This window comes from Mus pahari, chromosome 18 (genome assembly GCF_900095145.1).
Source record: "Mus pahari chromosome 18, PAHARI_EIJ_v1.1, whole genome shotgun sequence".
NCBI lineage: Eukaryota > Metazoa > Chordata > Mammalia > Rodentia > Muridae > Mus > Mus pahari.
In genome coordinates, this window is record NC_034607.1 from 16,057,695 (window position 1) to 16,076,753 (window position 19,059).

The following is a 19,059-nucleotide window of genomic DNA, read 5'->3' on the forward strand; positions in this document are numbered from 1 at the left end:
TTCTATGTTCTTAAACTCGCTGTCCTCCTGTCTTGGCCTCCCAAGTGCTGGTATCCCAAAGCAGAACCATCTTTCTCCACTTTCCGTTCTTCCCTCACAACGTCATTCTCTCTAGGAGTAGGAACGAAGAGACCTAGAAACAAAGGAGGAGTGGGGTTACTGAGGGGGTCTCTAAACCCATCACTCCTGTACATCTGCTGGTGCTCCTCAGCAGTCCTCCCTCATACCTGCAGCAGGCAAAAACCGCTCAGTTTCCTTATCTGTGCAACGAAGACACAAATGGCCCCAGCTCAGAGGCCCATGTGAGAATGACGCGAGCCAAGCCATTACTATTACAGTTTCCATAGTTGTAACTATTATTAATAGTGAAAGCGGTGAAGGATATGAGGATTAAGGGAGAGCTTGCCTCTTCAGCGAAGCTGGCTTCCAACCACTGCCAGCTTGCCTCATTCGCCCGTGGCCTTGCAGATGGCCCGGCTGAAGAAGGTTGAGGCTCTGGCCTTCTAAGTTGTGTTTCAAGGTAAAGTGAGCCAAGTCACATCTCCTGTACACGTCTTCAAGAGGATGCAGGGGAAACAGGTCCCCCCCAGATCCTCCATGGTGATGATGCAGAGGAATGTCTGCCCCTGTTGGGAAGGGGCCAGGGAAGGGGAGAAGTCTTTCAGGTCTTCAGGAGGGAATAAAGTGTCTAAGCTTAGCATCGGGTGACTGGTGAAGAAGCAGTGGGGGCTTTTCTGGTTAGTGCGCGAGCCGATGAATGACAGACGCCTCCTAGGGAGGAGGACATCGCGTCTCCAGGAATCCAGCTGCCATATGGAGGAACTGCATTCCATCAGCAGCTCCTCCGGGGCTGAACACTTTCGGAGCCTCCCATGGTGTCTTCTATGCAGCTGATGATCAGAAAAAGCTCGTTTCAGTGAGAAAGCTGGTGTGACAACGTATAAGGAAGAGCTTCTCAGGCCCGTTGACAGCAGAGAGGTTGTAAACCACTCAAGTGCTGGGGCGTCACAGGGGCTGCAAGGAGCCAAAGCCACGGGCCAGATGCACGGGGCATGGAGAACCCAGTCCCGCCAGAGTGTGGGGGTGTTAGGAAGTAACAGGGTTCAAAGAGGAGATCGAAGGGGTGGGGGCAGATGCATGGGAAGTCGACATCTATACTGGGGGTTACCAGAAAATCCTAAACTTCCAATGGCTACTGCTGCCGGGTTATTGGGTGAGCCCTCAGTGAGCATGCGCTTTTGGGTCACCTCAACGCAGCTTCTCTGTAGGCCCCACCTCCCCCCCCCCCTTCTTCCTCTTTTTCTCTTTTTTGCTTCCACTTTTAACCTTTGCTGATCATGCTGTACTGAGTGTGTGCCTGGGAGCTACCTTCGGACCTTTCCGGCAGAAGGAGGGGCAAAAATAAACACACATCTGGATAGTGCTTTATCTTCTACAGGTGTTTCGTACATGACCTCACTCCAGCCCCATTAATTGCCAGGAAGAGTTTTTTTTTTTTTTTTTTCTCCCACCTTCAATAAATTCGAGGAGGAACCGTCAGACTGGACTTAGAGCTGAGTAACAGCCTGCTTAGGATGTGCAAAGTCCTGGGACTCCATGCCTTGCTCCCCTGGACTGGGGAGATGGCTTGAGTGGCAGTGTGCTTCCTGCGCAAATATGAGAACCTAGTTGGACCCCCTGGTGCCCATGTAAAAATCTGGGGGTGGTGGCTTGTATAAGTGGTCTCAGTAATGGAGAGGGGGAGATAGGTGGATCCCTGGGGATTGTGGCCATCCATCCAAGCCTCCTGGGTGAGCTCCCAGTCCTAGTGAGAGATACTATCTCAAAAAACAAAGAAACAAAAGTCCAGTCCAGGGGCTGGAGAGATGGTTCAGCAGTTGAGAGCATTGCCTGCTCTTCCAGAGGTTCTGAGTTCAATTCCCAGCAACCGCATGGTGGCTCCCAACCATCTGTAACTGTCTGTACTCCTGTGAGATCTTATTCCCTCTTCTGGTGTGCAGACATCCACGCAGACAAAACACCATGTAAATAGAGTTAAGTAAGGACCCAAACCCACTAACCAAACAAACCAAAAATGAGGTGCGGTGTGGAGAGGAGGCTCGGTGGTGAAGAGCCCGGTGGTTAAGAGCACTTACTGCTCTTCCAGAGAACCAGAGTTTTGGTTCCCAGCACCCACGTCAGGTAGCTCACAACTGCCTGTAACAGGGCAGATCCAGGCAATCTGATGCCTCTGGCCTCTCTAGACACTGTACTCATGTGCACTCACATGCACTCGAGAACACACACACATACACACACACACACACACACACACACCCTATATGTGATTAAAAACAATAAAAATCTTTAAAAAAAACCAAACAAACCCTAAGGTAGATGGGTCCTGAAGAATGATTTTCAAGGCTGACATCTGACTTTCACAAGCATGCTCTCCTACATGCACAGACGCACGCACACTGATAAAGCTTACACAAAGGACATGCCTGTGGAGAAAACTCCAAGCAATAGAGAGATTGCCAGGAATTCACTTCTGTATTCTCCAGTTGTCACGATTTTTTCAGTGGTGCTCAATGACAGGTCAGGACTCTATCCTTCCAGACTCTTCCTACGAAAGGAGTCGCTTCAGAACCGAGTGTGTGGGCTGTGGAGTTCATACTCACAGTCTGACAAAATAACATTTGAATGTGTTGGATTAGGGGCTGGTGAGATGGCTCAGTGGTTAAGAGCACTGACTGCTGTTCTGAAGGTCCTGCAACCACATGGTGGCTCCCGACCATCTATAATGAGATCTGGTGCCTCTTTTGGTGTCGCTAAAGCCAGCTGCAGTATATAATAAATAAATCTCAAAAAAAATGTTGGATTAAATACAAATATTATCTCTGTCTGTGTGTCTCTCTCTTTCTGTCCCCCTGTCCTTCTTACACACACACAGTGCACTTTGTACTCACCTGTTACTCAGGTTCAAACCCTCGTAGACAAAGAACCCTCTACCTCTAAGTTATTCCCTCAGCCTATACGTGTAGTTTACATTCACAAAATCGGAGGTTGCTTTTTGCCCTTGCAGATTTTTTTTTTTAATGAGTATTCATAGACGAAGATGGATTTTTGTCTTTGAGACGCTATGTAGCTCACTCTGGTCTCCAACTCAGGATCCTCCTGCCTCAGCCTCCCGAGCACTAGGATTATAGGTGGGTACTGCTACTGACTTAGAAGTAGGTATTTGTACGGGTGAAGACACTGGGGGTAAACTGAGCAATAAGACAAGCATAACAGATGCAGTGGCTGCCTGGCTTTGAACTCCTGTCCTCTGACTCTGAGTCCCAGTTCTTTATGCCCAGGGATTTACTTTGCTGTAACGAGGTTGTGGAGAACTGTGAGAAGCTCTTTATTTTCGAGACAATGTTTCAGTTTGTAGCCCAGGCTCACCTTGAACTCCAAATCTTCCTGCCTCCTAAGCTAGAATTAGAGATGTACCCATCCCACCATGCCTAGCTCTGGAAGGTTCTTGTGTGTGTGTGTGTGTGTGTGTGTGTGTGTGTGGTGTACAAATGGGGGAAGGGGAAAAGAAAGGGGAGAGGGCCACTGACTCTAACCACTTTCCCTCCAGGCCCTTGACCTTGGCTGGTGCAGGGGTGCGGGAGAGCCAGCAGCACCGAGTGACCAGGCGGATGAGCCCCCAGGAGAGCTCTGTCCAACCTTCCCAGTTCCTCCTGCTGGTGGGGATCCCTGTGGCCAGTGCTCTCCTTCTGGCTCAGTGTCTTCGATGGCACTGTTGTAAGTGGCTGCCAGGGGCCTGCCGGAAGCCGGATGACCCAGAGGAACCAGTGTCCCCATCCACTCCATTACCAGAGTATGAACTCCCAAGGCAGGGCCCAGCCCCCACACCGGAGGTGGCCGCGTTCTACCAGGAACTCCACATGCCTACCCGGGGCCAGACTGTCACCCGCCAGCTGATGCATAAGCTACTGGTGTTTTCTGCTCGAGAGGTTGATCACCGTGGTGGATGTCTGATCCTGCAGGACACGGGCATCTCCCTGCTCATCCCGCCAGGTACCCACCCCCAGCCTCCTCCTGGGCAAGGACTTCTTCAGACAGCAAGTTAGGTTACCCCACCTTAGCGCCACCCACAAACAACTTTGCAACTTAGAAAACTGTATTTCTAGTTTAGCTTTTTTTGGATTCCAAAGATGGGGTGTCTCCAAAGATGAGTCTCTCCCTCTCTACACATTTTTTGGGAGACAGCTTCCCAGCAAGTGGAAGTAAAATGTTTGACTTGAAAAACAGGCTGCTGTGGCAATTCTCCAAATCAAAGAAAGAAAACTGTGGTTTATAATCACACCAGTCCCCATACAAGTAGCAATGGCCCTGGAAGGAAACGGATGACTGCTTTGAAATTGCACCCCAAGTTAACTCGCGGTGGCCTTCCTCATTCCATACAGGTTCTCCATATTCTGCTGGGCTCTGGGCTCTGTACCCGCTGTGACTGGCCTCCTCCAAGGGGCAGAACATTTCTTCTTGCTAGACTCATCTCTGCCCTTTGTCCTTCCAGGTGCTGTGACTGTGGGTCGCCAGGAAAGAGTGTCCTTGGTTCTGGTGTGGGACCTGACAGATGCCCCATCACTGTCCCACAGACAGGGACTAGTGAGTCCTGTGGTGGCCTGTGGCCCTCACGGGGCCTCTTTCCTGAAGCCTTGCACACTCACGTTCAAGCACTGCGCCCAACAGCCAGGTCAAGCCTGTGCCTACAGCAGCAATACCTCCTTGCTGGATGCCAAGGACTGGAGGCCCCTGGGTCAGCCGGGGACTCATATCTCCAGGGACGAGTGTCGTATCCTGCTCTCTCACTTTAGGTGGGTCTCTGTCCATTGGCCTGCCCTTCTCCTATGTGTCTCCGACTGACCCCATTGGCCGGTCCTCTTGTTTTATGTCTCTCTCTCTGACAGTGTCTTTTCTCTCTGTCTGCCTCCTTCTTATCTTTGTGTCAGAACTGCCTGCCCCTTCATTCATTTAGCATGCTTTGACAGTCACTGTATTAGTCACTCTTCTTCTTTTTCTTCTTGAAGATTTATTTATTTTATTTATTTATTATATGTGAGCACACTGTAGCTGTCTTCAGACACTCCAGAAGAGGGCATCAGATTTCGTTAGGGATGGCATGTGGTTGTCGGGATTTGAACTCAGGACCTTTGGAAGAGCCATCTCACCAGCCCTGAGCCCTCTGTTCTAATGTTCACCTTAGTCCTGCCATCAAAACCCCATCTTAGACCATGTCCCATTGCTGTCACCTGAGTCAACTTATCCCTCTAGCTAGCAAATATGTCCAACCCACAAGCCTGAATATCTACAAACATGACCCAACACAAAATAGTAGACTTGCTTAAAACAGTAGATTTCTTTTCTTTCTTTCTTTCTTTTTTTTTTTTTTTTTTGAGACAGGGTTTCTGTGTATAGCCCTGGCTGACCTGGAACTCACTCTGTAGACCAACCTGGCCTTGAACTCAGAAATCTGCCTGCCTTTGCCTCCCAAGTGCTGGGATTAACTCTTAAGGGTAGCCTGTCCCTTTAAGACTCATGTCATGCTTGTCCTCCATCTCATAGGCTCTGAGGTCCCTGTTTCCCAGATTCCTTATCACCCATTGACTAGCGGAGAGCCATGTGCAACTCCTTCAAATTGTGGGAACCCTGTGATTACTTCGTCTCCACTGCCAGATAATGCACACTGGCTCTCCTCCCCAGGAGGTGGCAGTCACTGTATTAGTAATGTTCCTTACTGCCGTGACAATGGACCCGACACAAGCAAGCTAAGAAAGGAATGGTTAGTCGGGTTCCTATCGCAAGTGAGTTAACTGCCGCGGCAAGCTGGTCACGTGGCCTCTTCAGTCAAGCCTTGGAGAAAGAGATGGCTCTTGCTACTCCATTTGTCCCCCCCACCCCACCCCCCACCCCCCGTGCTGCCCAGGAATCCCATCCTGTCAGGGTGGGTCTTCCCACCTCTGCAATTCAAGTGAGAAACTCCCTTATTGACATGTCCAGAGATTTGTCCCCGTGGTGATTCTAGAGCCAGTCAAGATGACAGCGTGAACGTCACTGTCCTCACGGCCCACTCACTTCTTGACTCTCTAAGCCACTCTGTCCTTCACCTGGTCCTCCCTCTATGCCTATTTGGAGAGGTCGCATCACCCACATAGAGACCCCTTAGATGAGGGAGCCTGGTGGTAGACACCTTGGTCTCCAGGCCTTCCTGGTGCCAGTGCGTAGATCTCTGCCACCATCTCCTTCCACAGTCTCTACACCTGTGTTCTGGAGGCGCCCCAGGGCCAGACAGCCCGCAAGTGGCTGCAGCTGGCGATGTTCTGCTCCCCACTGGCACCAGGACAGACACACCTGCAGCTGCGCGTCTACTTCCTGAACAACACTCCCTGCGCCCTGCAGTGGGCTATCACCAATGAACAGCCGCACGGAGGACGCATGCGTGGGCCGTGCCAGCTCTTCGACTTCACTGGGGCCAGAGCAGACCAATGCCTGAAGCTCAAGTACATCTCTGAAGGTGAGGGGATCGGGCTCCAGGAGGTGAGGGATAGGAGGATGAGAGGGAGGTTCAGTGCTCCCCCCCTAGCCTTCTAGGAAATCCAGAAACCCCAAGTCTAAACTGGACACGGGTTCCCAGTGGCCTTGTGAGGACCTCCTGGCTTTGTTCACGTTCCTCTATCTCTCGCTCAGCCCTTGCCAGCCAGCCACCCCGGAACAGAGAGACGCTAGGTGGGAGGCTGAAAGTGAGAGGAACCTTGGGATTGGGAGTTGCGTTCTGAGTTTGTTTGCCTGCCAGGGCCTTTTTCTTAAACCTTGAGCTGCTGGCACTCTTTCTGGAATCCTCTGTGTAGTTGTGGACAGGCGCATTTCTGGGGGTATTCTGCTGGAGGCTGAGGGGCCATGTGTGTGCGTGTGTAGTAGGAGTAGAATAGTAGTAGTAGAATAATACTAATTATATGTAACTATATATATATATATATATATATATATATATATATATATACTAGTACTAGTAGTATAGTCATAGAAACAACCACTTTGAGATGCCCCCTTAAGCTCACCGATTTCCATTGCCTTGAGACCCCGAAACTCCCGTTATAGACTTGTGGAAGGCCTTGCCCTCTAATGCCCTCTGCTCTGTCTCTCCCCAGGTTGGGAGAATGTGGATGACAGCAGTAGCCAGCTGGTTCCGCATCTCCACATCTGGCACGGAAAGTGCCCCTTCCGTTCTTTCTGCTTCCGGAGAAAAGCAGGTAGGAAAGGAGAGCCCTGTGCGATTCCTGTTCTCCCCTCCTGGACACCCTGCTCTGCAGCCCTACCTACCCTGAGCCTTTCTTGCTCACCTATCTTGCTTCTCTTTGTAGCCAATGGGAATGAAGAGTGCTCGGCATTAACCAATGAGATCATTGTCACCATGCACACCTTCCAGGATGTGAGTTGTGCAGAGACATTGAGGAAGGGCAGGGCCTCGGAAGGTCTAGGAAGGGGGATGGGTCTGGTACACATGGAGTAGGGTCCTAATTACAAAGCAAGGTAGTTAAAGAGGACAATTTGTCATAGAGCTACCATGCCAGATTTTGAAGGATTTAGACCAGCTGGCCCCTAGCTACCTTCTCTCCCTGAGCCCTTTCTATGGATGGATGAATGCATCAGAAGGTTCAAAAGACTCAAATCTGACATTAACTTAGGACAGCTAGGGGGCATCTGGGAGACTTGGCCTCCTCCAAGGTGACCGTCTCTTATCTATCTTGGGCGGGGGTGGGGAGTGTGACTAGAAGGAGGGCTTGAGCAGGTGGAAGAGGGGAAGATATTCCCCCCCCCCCCCCGTTCCTCCCTCTCTTCCTCCCTCCCACAGCCTCAGGGAAGAGATGAACATGTCAGGTTTGAGAGTATTTGGAAAACCAAAGTAACATGTTGCAAGCTCAGGGCAGGCAGCCGCACACTGTCTTTTGGGAAGGACAACTGGAGGTCAGGCTTGGTTACTGGGTGACGGGCCTGTGCCTTCTGTCTTCTGCCAGCCTAAGATGCACCCTGTGTGGCTTTATTGTTCTCAGGGGCAAACCTGACTGTGGGGTTCTGGAGTCTGGGAGGCAGAGGGTCCAGGATGCTGGGTGGGGAGGGGGCTGTATCTTCTGGTGATACAGGTTGCAAAAGAGTCCTGAAGAATGGAGGGGGGCTGAGAGGAGGAGTTTCTCATGAGCCCCTGAGTGTGTCCCCTGTCCCGGTTGGTGATTCAGGGCTTGGAAACCAAATACGTTGAAATCCTCAGATTCCAAGCATCAGAGGAAGAGACCTGGGCGGTGCCCCCTCCTGTCTCCCAGCCACCCCTGTGCAACAGGTGAGCAAAGGTAGCTTTGGTTGCCGGCTGGGGATGTTTGCCAATCCTGTCTCAGCACCAGTAGGTAGAGAGGATATGTGTGTGTGTGTGTGTGTGTGTGTGTGCGCGTGTGTGTGTGTGTGTTCTTATATGTGGTAGTGCGGAGGCACAGGGAAGCCAGAGGTGAATCTTGGTTGTTGTGGAGGTAAATTTGGAGCTGTAGATGGTCAGCAAGCCCCAGAAATCTGCTGATCTTCCTCTCCCCCCCCCCCCCCCTGTGGCTGGGTCACACTAGACTGTTCATGCGGGTGCTGATGATTGAACTCGGGACCTCATGACTGTGTGTGGCAACAGACTTAACTGTCTGTCCAGCCCTCGGGCTTGGAACCTTCCTTCAGTCAACACCCTATTTCCTGTCTCAGGCTGCCCCCAGAACTCTTTGAGCAGCTGCAGATGTTGTTAGAGCCCAACAGTGTCACTGGGAATGACTGGCGCAGACTGGCCTCCCACCTGGGGCTCTGTGGCATGAAAATCCGGTAAGCAACAGGCACATCTGTAGTGGAGTTCAAAGGTAGGCTGGGGTGGGGGGATTTCCCGACATCCTGGGAGCTGGACTAGGGACCAGGGGATGACTTGGAAGTTAGTGAACAGCTACTGAGTCCCCCCAGAGTCCCTTTAGAATAGCTCTTTCTGCCGCTTCTACATCTTCAAGGTCCTTTGTGATGGTCATCAGACACACAGGTCTGTGTACTGGCCACCCCTTTCACCTGTATTTCCAAAGAAGTCGAGAAACAGAAATTGATAAAAAGTTAAGTCCAGTTTAGCCAAACCGGGGAGCGAAAGACTCCAATTTCTTACCACCATCTTACAATTCAGTCACAAGACAAAAACCAGAAGTCTCTCAGGGACTGGGGAAGGTGGCTTGGTTCTAGGTCACCCTCGGGGGTCTCAGTTCTCTACTCAAGAGACAGTTTTATTTTAATCATTGTTCAAGTCCAGGGCTGAAGGAAACCGACGAACACCAAGATTGCAGTTTTTGTAAGAGTCTCAGGGATTGCTTGGGGCAGCGGTGGAAGAGGCCATCACCTGTATGTCTGAGCATGACCGCGTTCCTTGTTCCCAGGTCACTCCTTGGGTAGGGGAAGAGTGGACACTGTTTTATACGTTGTCTGTGGAAGTCAGTTTCCAGCTCACACTCCTCTGTGTCTGTTCTATGAATTTTTGAAAGGGAAAGGGGAAAAAGTGGTGCCAGCCTCACAGTTGAAGAGGAGGGTCCCAGGTGCCTCTGCAGAATTTAGAACACCTCGCTCTCTCTCTCCAAGGCTCCAAACCCATTCTTTCAGCATGAGATCAGTTATACAATGTCTGCCTCATAGTAGGTATGCAGTAAATATATTTCACCAAGGAATGAGACAAGTCACTGGTCCTAGCTTGCCGCACTGTGGCCCATGGCACAGAAAAGAAGATTATAAGATGCTGTGAGTACAGTGTGTAGCCGGAAGCCTGTCCCATGTTAACACAGTAGGTGTTAGTAATCGCAGTGGCAAATGCAGCTGGGGCTCCTGCAGAGGAGCTCACAAAGGGATCCGTAGATTGTCTGCTAGGGCCTAGAGTCCAGGCTCTGAATGCCGTCATCAGAGATGAGCTAGAGCCAGACCTCGGAAGCAGAAGAGATTCGAACACGTGTCAAGGGCCTGTCTATGTGCCAGGATCCAAGAGTGAAATAGGCTTTCACTTCCTAGGAGCACAAGGGACTCTGAGAACTTGAGAATAATAGCAAACATTCCTTGTGTCCCTCCTGTGTGTGTGCTCAGTATTGCAGAACACTGGAGAGATGCAAACAGTTGAAGAAGAAGAAGAAAAAAAAATAACCAGAGGGCTGCAGAATTGAGAGTAAGACAGAATACCAGAGAGGAAGCCATAGAGGATGCTCTAGCTGTGGGAAGCTAGAATGTGCAGAATGGGGGCAGAATATGCAAGCAGGTGGTGGGGGAAGGAGGCAGGCAGGAGTTGTAGATTGGCTGCTAAGTAAAAGGGACTCTGAAAGGTTCCCAAACAATGGAGGGTCGTCAAGGAAACTGTGAGCGTGATCCAACACAAAATCATAAGCATACTTAAAGCATGAGGGTTTTTGTTTGTTTGTTTGTTTTTGTTTTTTAATGCTCATGGTTCTTGAGTGTGAGTTTGTAGCTAACCCCTGTCTCCATTTGCTTTCTATTGCGGTGATAAAGCACCACGATGCAAGGCAACTTGGGAAGGAAATGGTTTAATTGCTTATCATTGGCGGCAGTCCATTTTGAAGGAAAATCAGGGTTAGGGGCTCAAGGGAGGAGTCTGGGGGGGGGGCGGGAACTGATGCAGAGGATCAGGGAGGGTTAGGGACTCAAGGGAGGAGTCTGGGGCGGGGGCGGGAACTGATGCAGAGGCCATGGAGGGGTGCTGCTAACCACCTTGCTCTCCGTGGCTTGCTCAAGCCTGCTTTAGTCTACCACTCAAGCTAGCTTAAGAAGAGTGGAGCGCAAGCTCCTCTCAGCTTGTTAAGTCCCACCCTTCCGGGGAGGTAGGCATGGCTAGCGGGAGCAGAGCTCAGGGGTGGCGCACAGAGGTACAGGGTGGGTCTCATACTGCTCCTGAGCTCTCTGCTCTCCTCTCACCACGCCCCTGTCCCTTGGAGACAGGTTCTTGTCCTGCCAGCGCAGTCCCGCCGCGGCCATTCTGGAATTGTTCGAGGAACAGAATGGCAGCCTGCAGGAGCTGCACTACCTCATGACCTCCATGGAGCGGCTAGACTGCGCCTCTGCCATCCAGAACTACCTGAACCGGACTCCCCGGGGCAGCCCTGCCAGGTTGCACGGAGGCACCTGGGAGAACCGTGGCCTAGAGCTGGATGAGAAACTCTAAGTTGACTCTGCAACCATGCAGGGTGGCTTCAAGTGGCCTGGCCGTGCCGTGCCGTGCCGTACCATGCCTTTGATCTCAGGATCAATGCCACAGTCTCGGGTGGACCGAACTGGAACCCCCAGCGAGGCCCGACAGCCCTGTCATCTGCCCTGTATCAGGATAGCTCTTCATCCTGCCGGCCAACTTTGTCCTGCGTGCAGATTCCCTCTTGGTCGGTAGGGGGAGCAGGAGTCTGGGAGATGGCCACAGCCAAGCCAGCTTCTGAGATGCGGCTTCATTTTCTCGTGGACCTGTGGGCATACCTCAGAGACTGCTCAATCCACAAATAATCCATGGAGCGCTGACTCTCAGCACCAAGCTGGGACCACGAGGAACGTCGGCTTCTTTGGATTTGCCTTGGAGTCTGGTCTGCGAAATGGAGATGCACTCCCAGCCAGCTGAGAGCAACGTTCTAGACAGTGTCTCCCCGTGGTTAGGGGATGTCGTGGGTGTGTAACTTTGTTGAGAAGGGAGGGCGCTGAGGTGGCCTGGAACAAAGAGAAGTCTCTAGAGAGGGTCTTGGGAGAGATCTTTGGCGGGGGAGGAGGGCTCGGGGAATAGGGTGGGTGCACAGGCTCACCTCACTGATGTGCGGAATGGCCTCCTCTCCCTTCATCCCTTCACTTGCAGCTCACACTCGGTCTTCATTCTCAGCCATTGTTTCTCTCATCACACAGGAAGCTGAGAAGCCTCAGGATGCACGCCCTATGTCTGTCTCTCCACCTCCAGCTGAGAGTGTTAAGTCTCTGGCTGCCTTTTCTTTCACTTACCCTGTCTCCGAGTTGGCCTCGTTATGTTGCTCATGTCTTCACATTGCTTCGTCTCTATCTAGTTATGGAATCCCATCTTTGTGTTTCTTTTTCTATTAGGAAAAAAAAAAAACATTCAGTCACTCCCTCAGGCAAGTGTCTGAGCGAATGCTATGTCTTTCAAGGCTACTGAAAGAGCTTCGGCTATTCCAGGAGTGAATGAGTAGAGCGATTTCTTCACAGATCAAGATCCTCCTTAGGGCCAGGATTAAGGACTAGGGGTTAAAGGACCCCCACCCCACTCCGATCCAGTCAGCACTTCTGGCTACTGATACTCTGGCTTACCGACAGTTTTGTTCATTTTTTTTCCAAAGGTAGAAAATCTCCTTGGAGATAATAAAAATTCACTTCCACATTTAATGAAAATATTGGTACTTTTGAATGGTGAGCAATATTATTAGATATGAAAATGCCTCTCTTCATAACTTTGTTTTTGCTAAGATTGACAAATTTGGACATAGGTCTAAATTTTTAATTTTCAATTTTATTATGTGTGGATATGTGTATGTGTGAGCGCAGGTGTCAGTAGAGGGCGGAGAAGAGGCCGTTGTTGGTTCAGGAGGTTGTGAATTGCCTGACTTGGGTGCTGGGACCTGAGCTCTGGGTGTTCTCCAAGAGCAGTATGTGATCCTAACCACTGAGCCGTCTCTCCGACCCCCAGTGACTTGGGATCATAAAAATCATACGAATGAGCATTTTGCAATTTGCACTTCTGGTTTGAAAACAGACTGGTCACTCAGGCAGCTCGTTCCCCATTCTTGAAGCAAGCCTTCGGATTTGGGGCACATGTTTCCTCCTTTTCCTGCAAGCCACACTTGTCCCCCACCCTCACTCCCACCCCCATCCCCGGACCTTATTTTCCCGTCTCCCTATTCCACTGCTGGGCTGTCCAAGTGGGTGCCCTGGCTCAGACTTGGCCATTGAAGGGTACTTCCCTCCACGCCAGCTGCCTTAGCTCCTTCTCTGCCCTGCAGGCCAATCAAAGGCATTGCTGGAGTCCTTTCTGGAACAATCGATTTTATGTAGCAAACTGAAGCCACAGGGGTTACAGGAGAGGGGGATTGTGGGAGTCCTGTTATCCATTACAGGAGAGAATGCTTTTTGGCTTGTGTTAGGGTTCATCGTTAAAGGAACAGAACTATCAGTTTAACAGAACTAACAGGGGTGTATATACTTTAAAAGTGTGTTTCTTGGATTGGCTTGTAGAGTATGATCTGAAAAATTCAACATAGCTGCCTTCACACCAAAGAAACTTGAGAACCTGGTGGTCGTTTAGTGCCTATGACTGGACTCCTTAGCAGTCCCAATTTGTGCCAAAGGTCTCTATGCTTCCTGGAGAGCCACTTTGATCCTCATTGAAAGCCTGAAGAAGGGAAGGGGGCATCTGGGTTTTGATATCCGTGAAGAGCTGCAGCCACCACAGCGGCAACAGAGTTGATGAACTTGTCAGCCAGACTGAAGGCGGGCAGGCAAAGGACGAAGCCTTTCCTTTTGCTTTTTCTTTATATTAGAGCTGCCTCTGGAAGGTGCCCCCCCTGCTCCCCCCACACACATGTAATGGGTCTTTGCCACTTCAAATAAGAAAATCAAAGCCAACCCATCATAGGTGTGCCCAGAGATTGCCTTGGAGTCGATTCCAGATCTAGTCAACTTGACAACCAAGATTAATCAATCACAGACTGCCCAGACAGTTTCTCAGAACCAGTTTCTAGGGCTGGAAAAACGGATGCTTGGGCATCCTGGGGCAGGTTCAGGCTGTGTGGGTCCTGTGGGGAGGACGTGTTCTCGCTGGACTAGTATATATTTCTGGCAGCTAAAGTCAAGAGAGGGTATGCCCTAATGGATGTCAGAAGACTTAGTGACTAGCCCTCACTTTGAAGCTGATTTGGGTAGGGCCTTTTCATCTTGGAACAAAGCAATAATAGAAGAGGTTCACCAAGGCCCCTTGAGTCCACAGACTGAACAGTAATGTCACACAGGGACCCAGTTGTGTGGGGAGATTTTTTTTCCCTTGTGCCTTTGACTAAAAACTATTGGTGGCTGCTTGTGACTTCGCTTCCAGCCCCCTTTCCCTGATAAGACACCTGTCTGGTCCTGAGACACAAACTCAAGTCTCTGCCCGCATGAATGTCAGAGAGGCCTTGTCTAATCTAGCTCCCATGGGGTTAGAGTCTGGGCACAGGCAGGAGGAGTCAATGGGTGATGTGGAGTTAGAGCCTCCAGGGTCCACAGGTACGCCCGTCTCAGTGTACATTCAGAAGACTGGTGCTAGACATTCTGAGATCCAGATCTGTGCCATCCGATTGACATAGAAAGAGAACCACATGCAAGTTCACGTTTTCTAAGAGTCACATCCAAAAAAAGGTAAAAAGAGGGATGCTGAGATGGTCCAGGGGTGCTTGCCACCAAGCCTGACAGCCTGAGTTCAATATCTGGGACCCAGCTGGTGGAAGGAGAGAACAGGGATCCCTACAGATTACCTTCTGACTTTCACACATGTGACTTCCTGCCCCACAGACAAGTGTAATAAAAACTTAACGTTAAAAAGAGGCATGGGGGCTGGAGAGATGGCTCAGCGGTTGAGACCACTGATTGCTCTTCCAAAGATTCTGAGTTCAAATCCCAGCAACCACATGGTGGCTCACCACCATCCATCAGGAGATCTGACTCCCTCTTCTGGTGTGTCTGAAGACAGTTACAGTGTACTTATATATAATAATAAATAAATCTTTAAAAAAAAAAGAGACACGGGCCATCAATTTGGATAATATATTTGGTTAAATTTAGTATGTCCAGTATGTTATTATTTCCACATGCAATCATTCAAAAATGAGTGGCATAGTTAAAAGATTTTAAAGTTTACTATTTTGAATTAATTTCTGTGTGTGTGTGTAAGAGAGAGAGAGAGACAGACAGACAGACAGAGAGACGGAGACAGACAGAGAGACATAGAGCAGGCATGTATGAGCTCAGAGGACAACTTTTGTGAGTGTTCTCTCCTACCACTGAGGGTTCTAGGCATTGCACTCAGGCCCAGCCTTACGCAGCAAGCACTTTATTTGCCGAGCTACCTCCCTGGCCCTCACTTACTATTATTATTGCTGTGTCATTGTGGTGTGTGACGGGTACACACATCCATGGAGCCCAGAAGGAACTCTGTGGTGTTAGTTCACTTCTCCCACCTTTACATGAGTTCCAGGAACTGCGTTGAGGTCTCTGAGCTTCGAGCCGAGAACCTCTACTTACTAAGCTATCTCATGGACCCACTAGTGTATTTCAAGTTATTCTCTATATTAGATGTCTGGCATCTGGGATGCATTTTATAGCTACGGCACATTTCTACCTGTGTGCTGCTCTAGTTTCTATCTGAAGTGTCTCTGCAGAGCCCATGCTATGTTAAAAGGCTTGGTCCCCAGTGTGTCTTGTGCTCCTAAGAGGGAGGTAATGGAACCTTTAGAAGATGGAGCCTTGTTTAGGGAGGCAAGTTTTTGGAGAGAGTTTATGATATGATTTAGCAGTACCCCAACGTCTCCCATGCCACTGTCTTTGCTTTCCAACCACCACAAGGTGCTCTTCTACATGTTCCCATCATAATCTTCTATGCCATCACATGGCCAGAGCCACTGGGCTTATTACCCAAGGATGGGACCTTTGAAACCGTTAGCCCGAACCTTTCTTCCTTACAAGGTGTTTACTAAAGCTATTTTCTCCCACAGTGATAGAAAGCAGTATTTGCTAACTAGTCATTTGAAATTTTGATATGTATTTAGCTTTCATAAAATTTATAGCCAGAAATAGTACGCTCACATATAGAAGACAAATAGACCACAAGTTCTTAAAAATAGAATTAGGAATTTATCTTAGAATTTAAATTGACTGAAACAAGGTAAAATGAAGACTTAATTCCTCAATTGCTCTAGCTATATCTCTCAGTAGCTATGCATATGCATTAATAGTGGGTACTGTTATTAGACAGGACAGACTGGATTATGGATCCAGCAGATTAAAACTTTATAGTGGGAGGCAGAGGCAGGCAGATTTCTGAGTTCAAGGCCAGTCTGGTCTACAGAGTGAGTTCCAGGATAGCCAGGGCTACACAGAGAAACCCTGTCTCAAAGAAACAAAACAAAACAAAACAAAAAAACCTTTATAGTGTGTTTGATCATCCACCCATCTGTTTCCATTTGTCAACCCATTATCAACCATCCGTCATATCTATCCCCTCATCTGTATCTACAACCCACCCATCTATCCAACCATCCATCCATGTGTCCATTCATCCACCCATCCATCTATCCATTCATTCATTTATATCTGTCCATCTACCCACCAATGTCCATCTACCCATCTAGCCACCCATCCATCCATTCATCTATCCATCCACCCATATCCATCATCCATTCATCCATCTATCCATCCATCCACCCACCCACATTTGTCCTTCCATCCTTCTACCCACCCACCCATCCATCCATCCATCCATCCATTTACATCCATCCATCTACCCACCCACATTCGTCCATCCACCTACTCACATCTGTCCATTCATCCATCCATTCATCTATCCATCCATCCATCTCCATTTATTTGTCCATCCATATCTTTCCAACCACGTATACATCTTACATTTGTTGAGCATCTACCCTATGCTAAGTCCTGCACAAGTTATTGGTGATAAAAAAAATTGACAAAGAGTGTCTTGTTTGATAACGTCTTGTTCTCTTGGAGTTTCTGCGATGGTGGCAGTCAGAAAGAAAGGCACTTTTTTTGTTGTTTTGGTTTTTTTTTTTTTTTTGGATGTCTCTCACATTTTACTCAGGAATAAAACAGAGACGACCAGTAAGTACCTAGCAAAAGCACCACGAGACTGGAGAAATAGCCCTGTTGGTAAAGCGCACGGCTTGTAAAACCTAAGTTTGACCCTCAAAAGCTGTATTTTAAAAAGCTGGGTTTAGGGGTGCATGCTTGGGAGGTGTGTCCTGGGGAGATATGAGGGTGCACGAGGATCCATCCCTGGGGTTCGCTGGCCTACCTGCCTAGCTGCTCGACAAGCTCCAGTCCAGTGAGAGCACTTGCCTCTAAACAAACAAGCGAACAAACAAACACAACACGCCCTGAGGAATGGCATCCAAGGCGTTCTCTGGCTTTTTCACATACAGAGACAGCCAGGCACAGAGTTCACCAGCAATGCTGACTGGAATTATTATTCTCTCTTCTGTCCAGCATTCCCAGTGTCCCCTGCTCAGGCCACCCTTTATTCTGCACCACACTCTTCCTCTCTGGCGGATGTTAAGGGGTCTGTGATATAATGAGAGAGTGTTAAGAGAAATTCAAAGCATCCCTGCTAGACAAAATAAAAATATAGCAGTCGTGGCTGGGAGGTCAGCCTTGAATACATCTTTATATGATACTTCACACTGTAGCCCAGGCTAGCCTCAAACTTGTAGCAATTCTCTTGTCTCCGTCTCCCGAGCGCTGGAATTACAAGTGTGATCTAGAATGCTTTTCTTTTTTATGAGATACGTCATCTTTAAAAGAATTTAACTAACTTGATGTGTGTGGATGCTTTGCCTGCATGTATGTATTTGCACTATGGGCATCTATGCACGAGAAGACTAGAAGAGGGTACCAGATTCCCTGGATGTGGAGTTATAGATGGTTTTAGGCACCAGTATTGGTCCTGATGCAGAATATAGGTCCTCTGGAAGAGCATATGATGCGCTTAACCACTGAGCCCTCTCCACAGTACATTTATTCATCCTTTTAAAATTCTTATGTGCATATATATGTATATATGCATATACACACACACATATACACACATATGATGACTTACTTTGTACTTAGAATCATCATGATGGGCTTTCATTTATTTTCTTGTCTGTAGGTGATCTTTCTCATGCTGGTTTTAGTCTTGTCTATACTAGTTTGTTATTAGCAGAAATGTTACAGCTTCTGGCCAAAAGAAAAATGTTAGCATTAATCTTAGCTGGTTAATGCCATTATGTTAGAGAGATATTAGCCCAAGGACAGGAATATGCTTCCTATTAGGTATCAGCCTTCAGGGTGAGAGCAGATTCAGTTTCTAAACATACTAGGAATGATACCATCAGAGAGTGAAGAATAATGTTTGGGAAATGCTGGAGGGGGTGAGGACGGGATTGTAAAAAGTCCCTTAGTGGAATAGAATAGAGATGGAGAGGACAAAGATCCAGAATGTAACCCTCTCAGGCTTGGAAATCTTGGGTACACATAAGCATATGGTTAGGTGGGGTGACACCCACATTTAATTAACCCTTAGGAGGCAGAGGCAGTTGGACTTCATGCGTTCGAGGCCAGCCTTGACTACCTGGTGAGACCTGGTCTTAAGAAAATAAAAATGAAAACGTGCAGGAGAGAAGGCGGCATTGGTTGTCTCGGGACTTCTCAGGAGTGAATCCCCTGTCTTGGCTGCTGGGTTTGGGTTTTCCCGAAGCCAGGTTATGATCACACTGGCTGGAGAGACCATCTGGTAGAGTTTGGATATGAATTGCTCTGGCCAAAGGATCCTGTGTGGAAGTATTGCTTCCCCACAAAGCAGTGTTCAGAGCTGGGGCTTCTGGGAACTGATTGTATCACAAGGGCACTGAACTCATCAGTGGACCTACCCCCAACCCCCAGATGGGTTGGTAGTTTGATGACATAATCGGGACGTGGTGAAATTAGGAGCTGAGACTGTTTGGAGGAAGTAGGTCATTGGGACATGCCCTGGACAAATGTGCCTTGTCCTGCCCACCCCCACCCCCACCCCCACCCCCGCCTCCTGTCCTTCATAAAGGATGCTGCTCATGAAAGACACTTGGCCCCTTTGTGACTCCACACATGAAACCCAGAAGCAATGGAGCGAAGTCCTCTCAGACCCGGAGTCAATGTAAAAGTCCCACTTCCCTTCAGTTGCGTGATGCTTTAATATTGACCGTCAAC

At 49.0% G+C, this 19,059-nt stretch overlaps 1 protein-coding gene across 1 annotated transcript; it reads left to right on the forward strand.

The window, feature by feature from the left end:
- Positions 1-3,668: 3,668 nt before the first annotated feature.
- Positions 3,669-11,248, forward strand: Unc5cl (unc-5 family C-terminal like). Its single transcript, XM_021218488.1, has 8 exons — positions 3,669-4,050; positions 4,550-4,850; positions 6,285-6,547; positions 7,182-7,283; positions 7,395-7,462; positions 8,268-8,368; positions 8,770-8,883; positions 11,026-11,248. Exons 1-8 carry the CDS (start codon positions 3,669-3,671, stop codon positions 11,246-11,248), a joined length of 1,554 nt encoding a protein of 517 aa, XP_021074147.1.
- Positions 11,249-19,059: the final 7,811 nt, after the last annotated feature.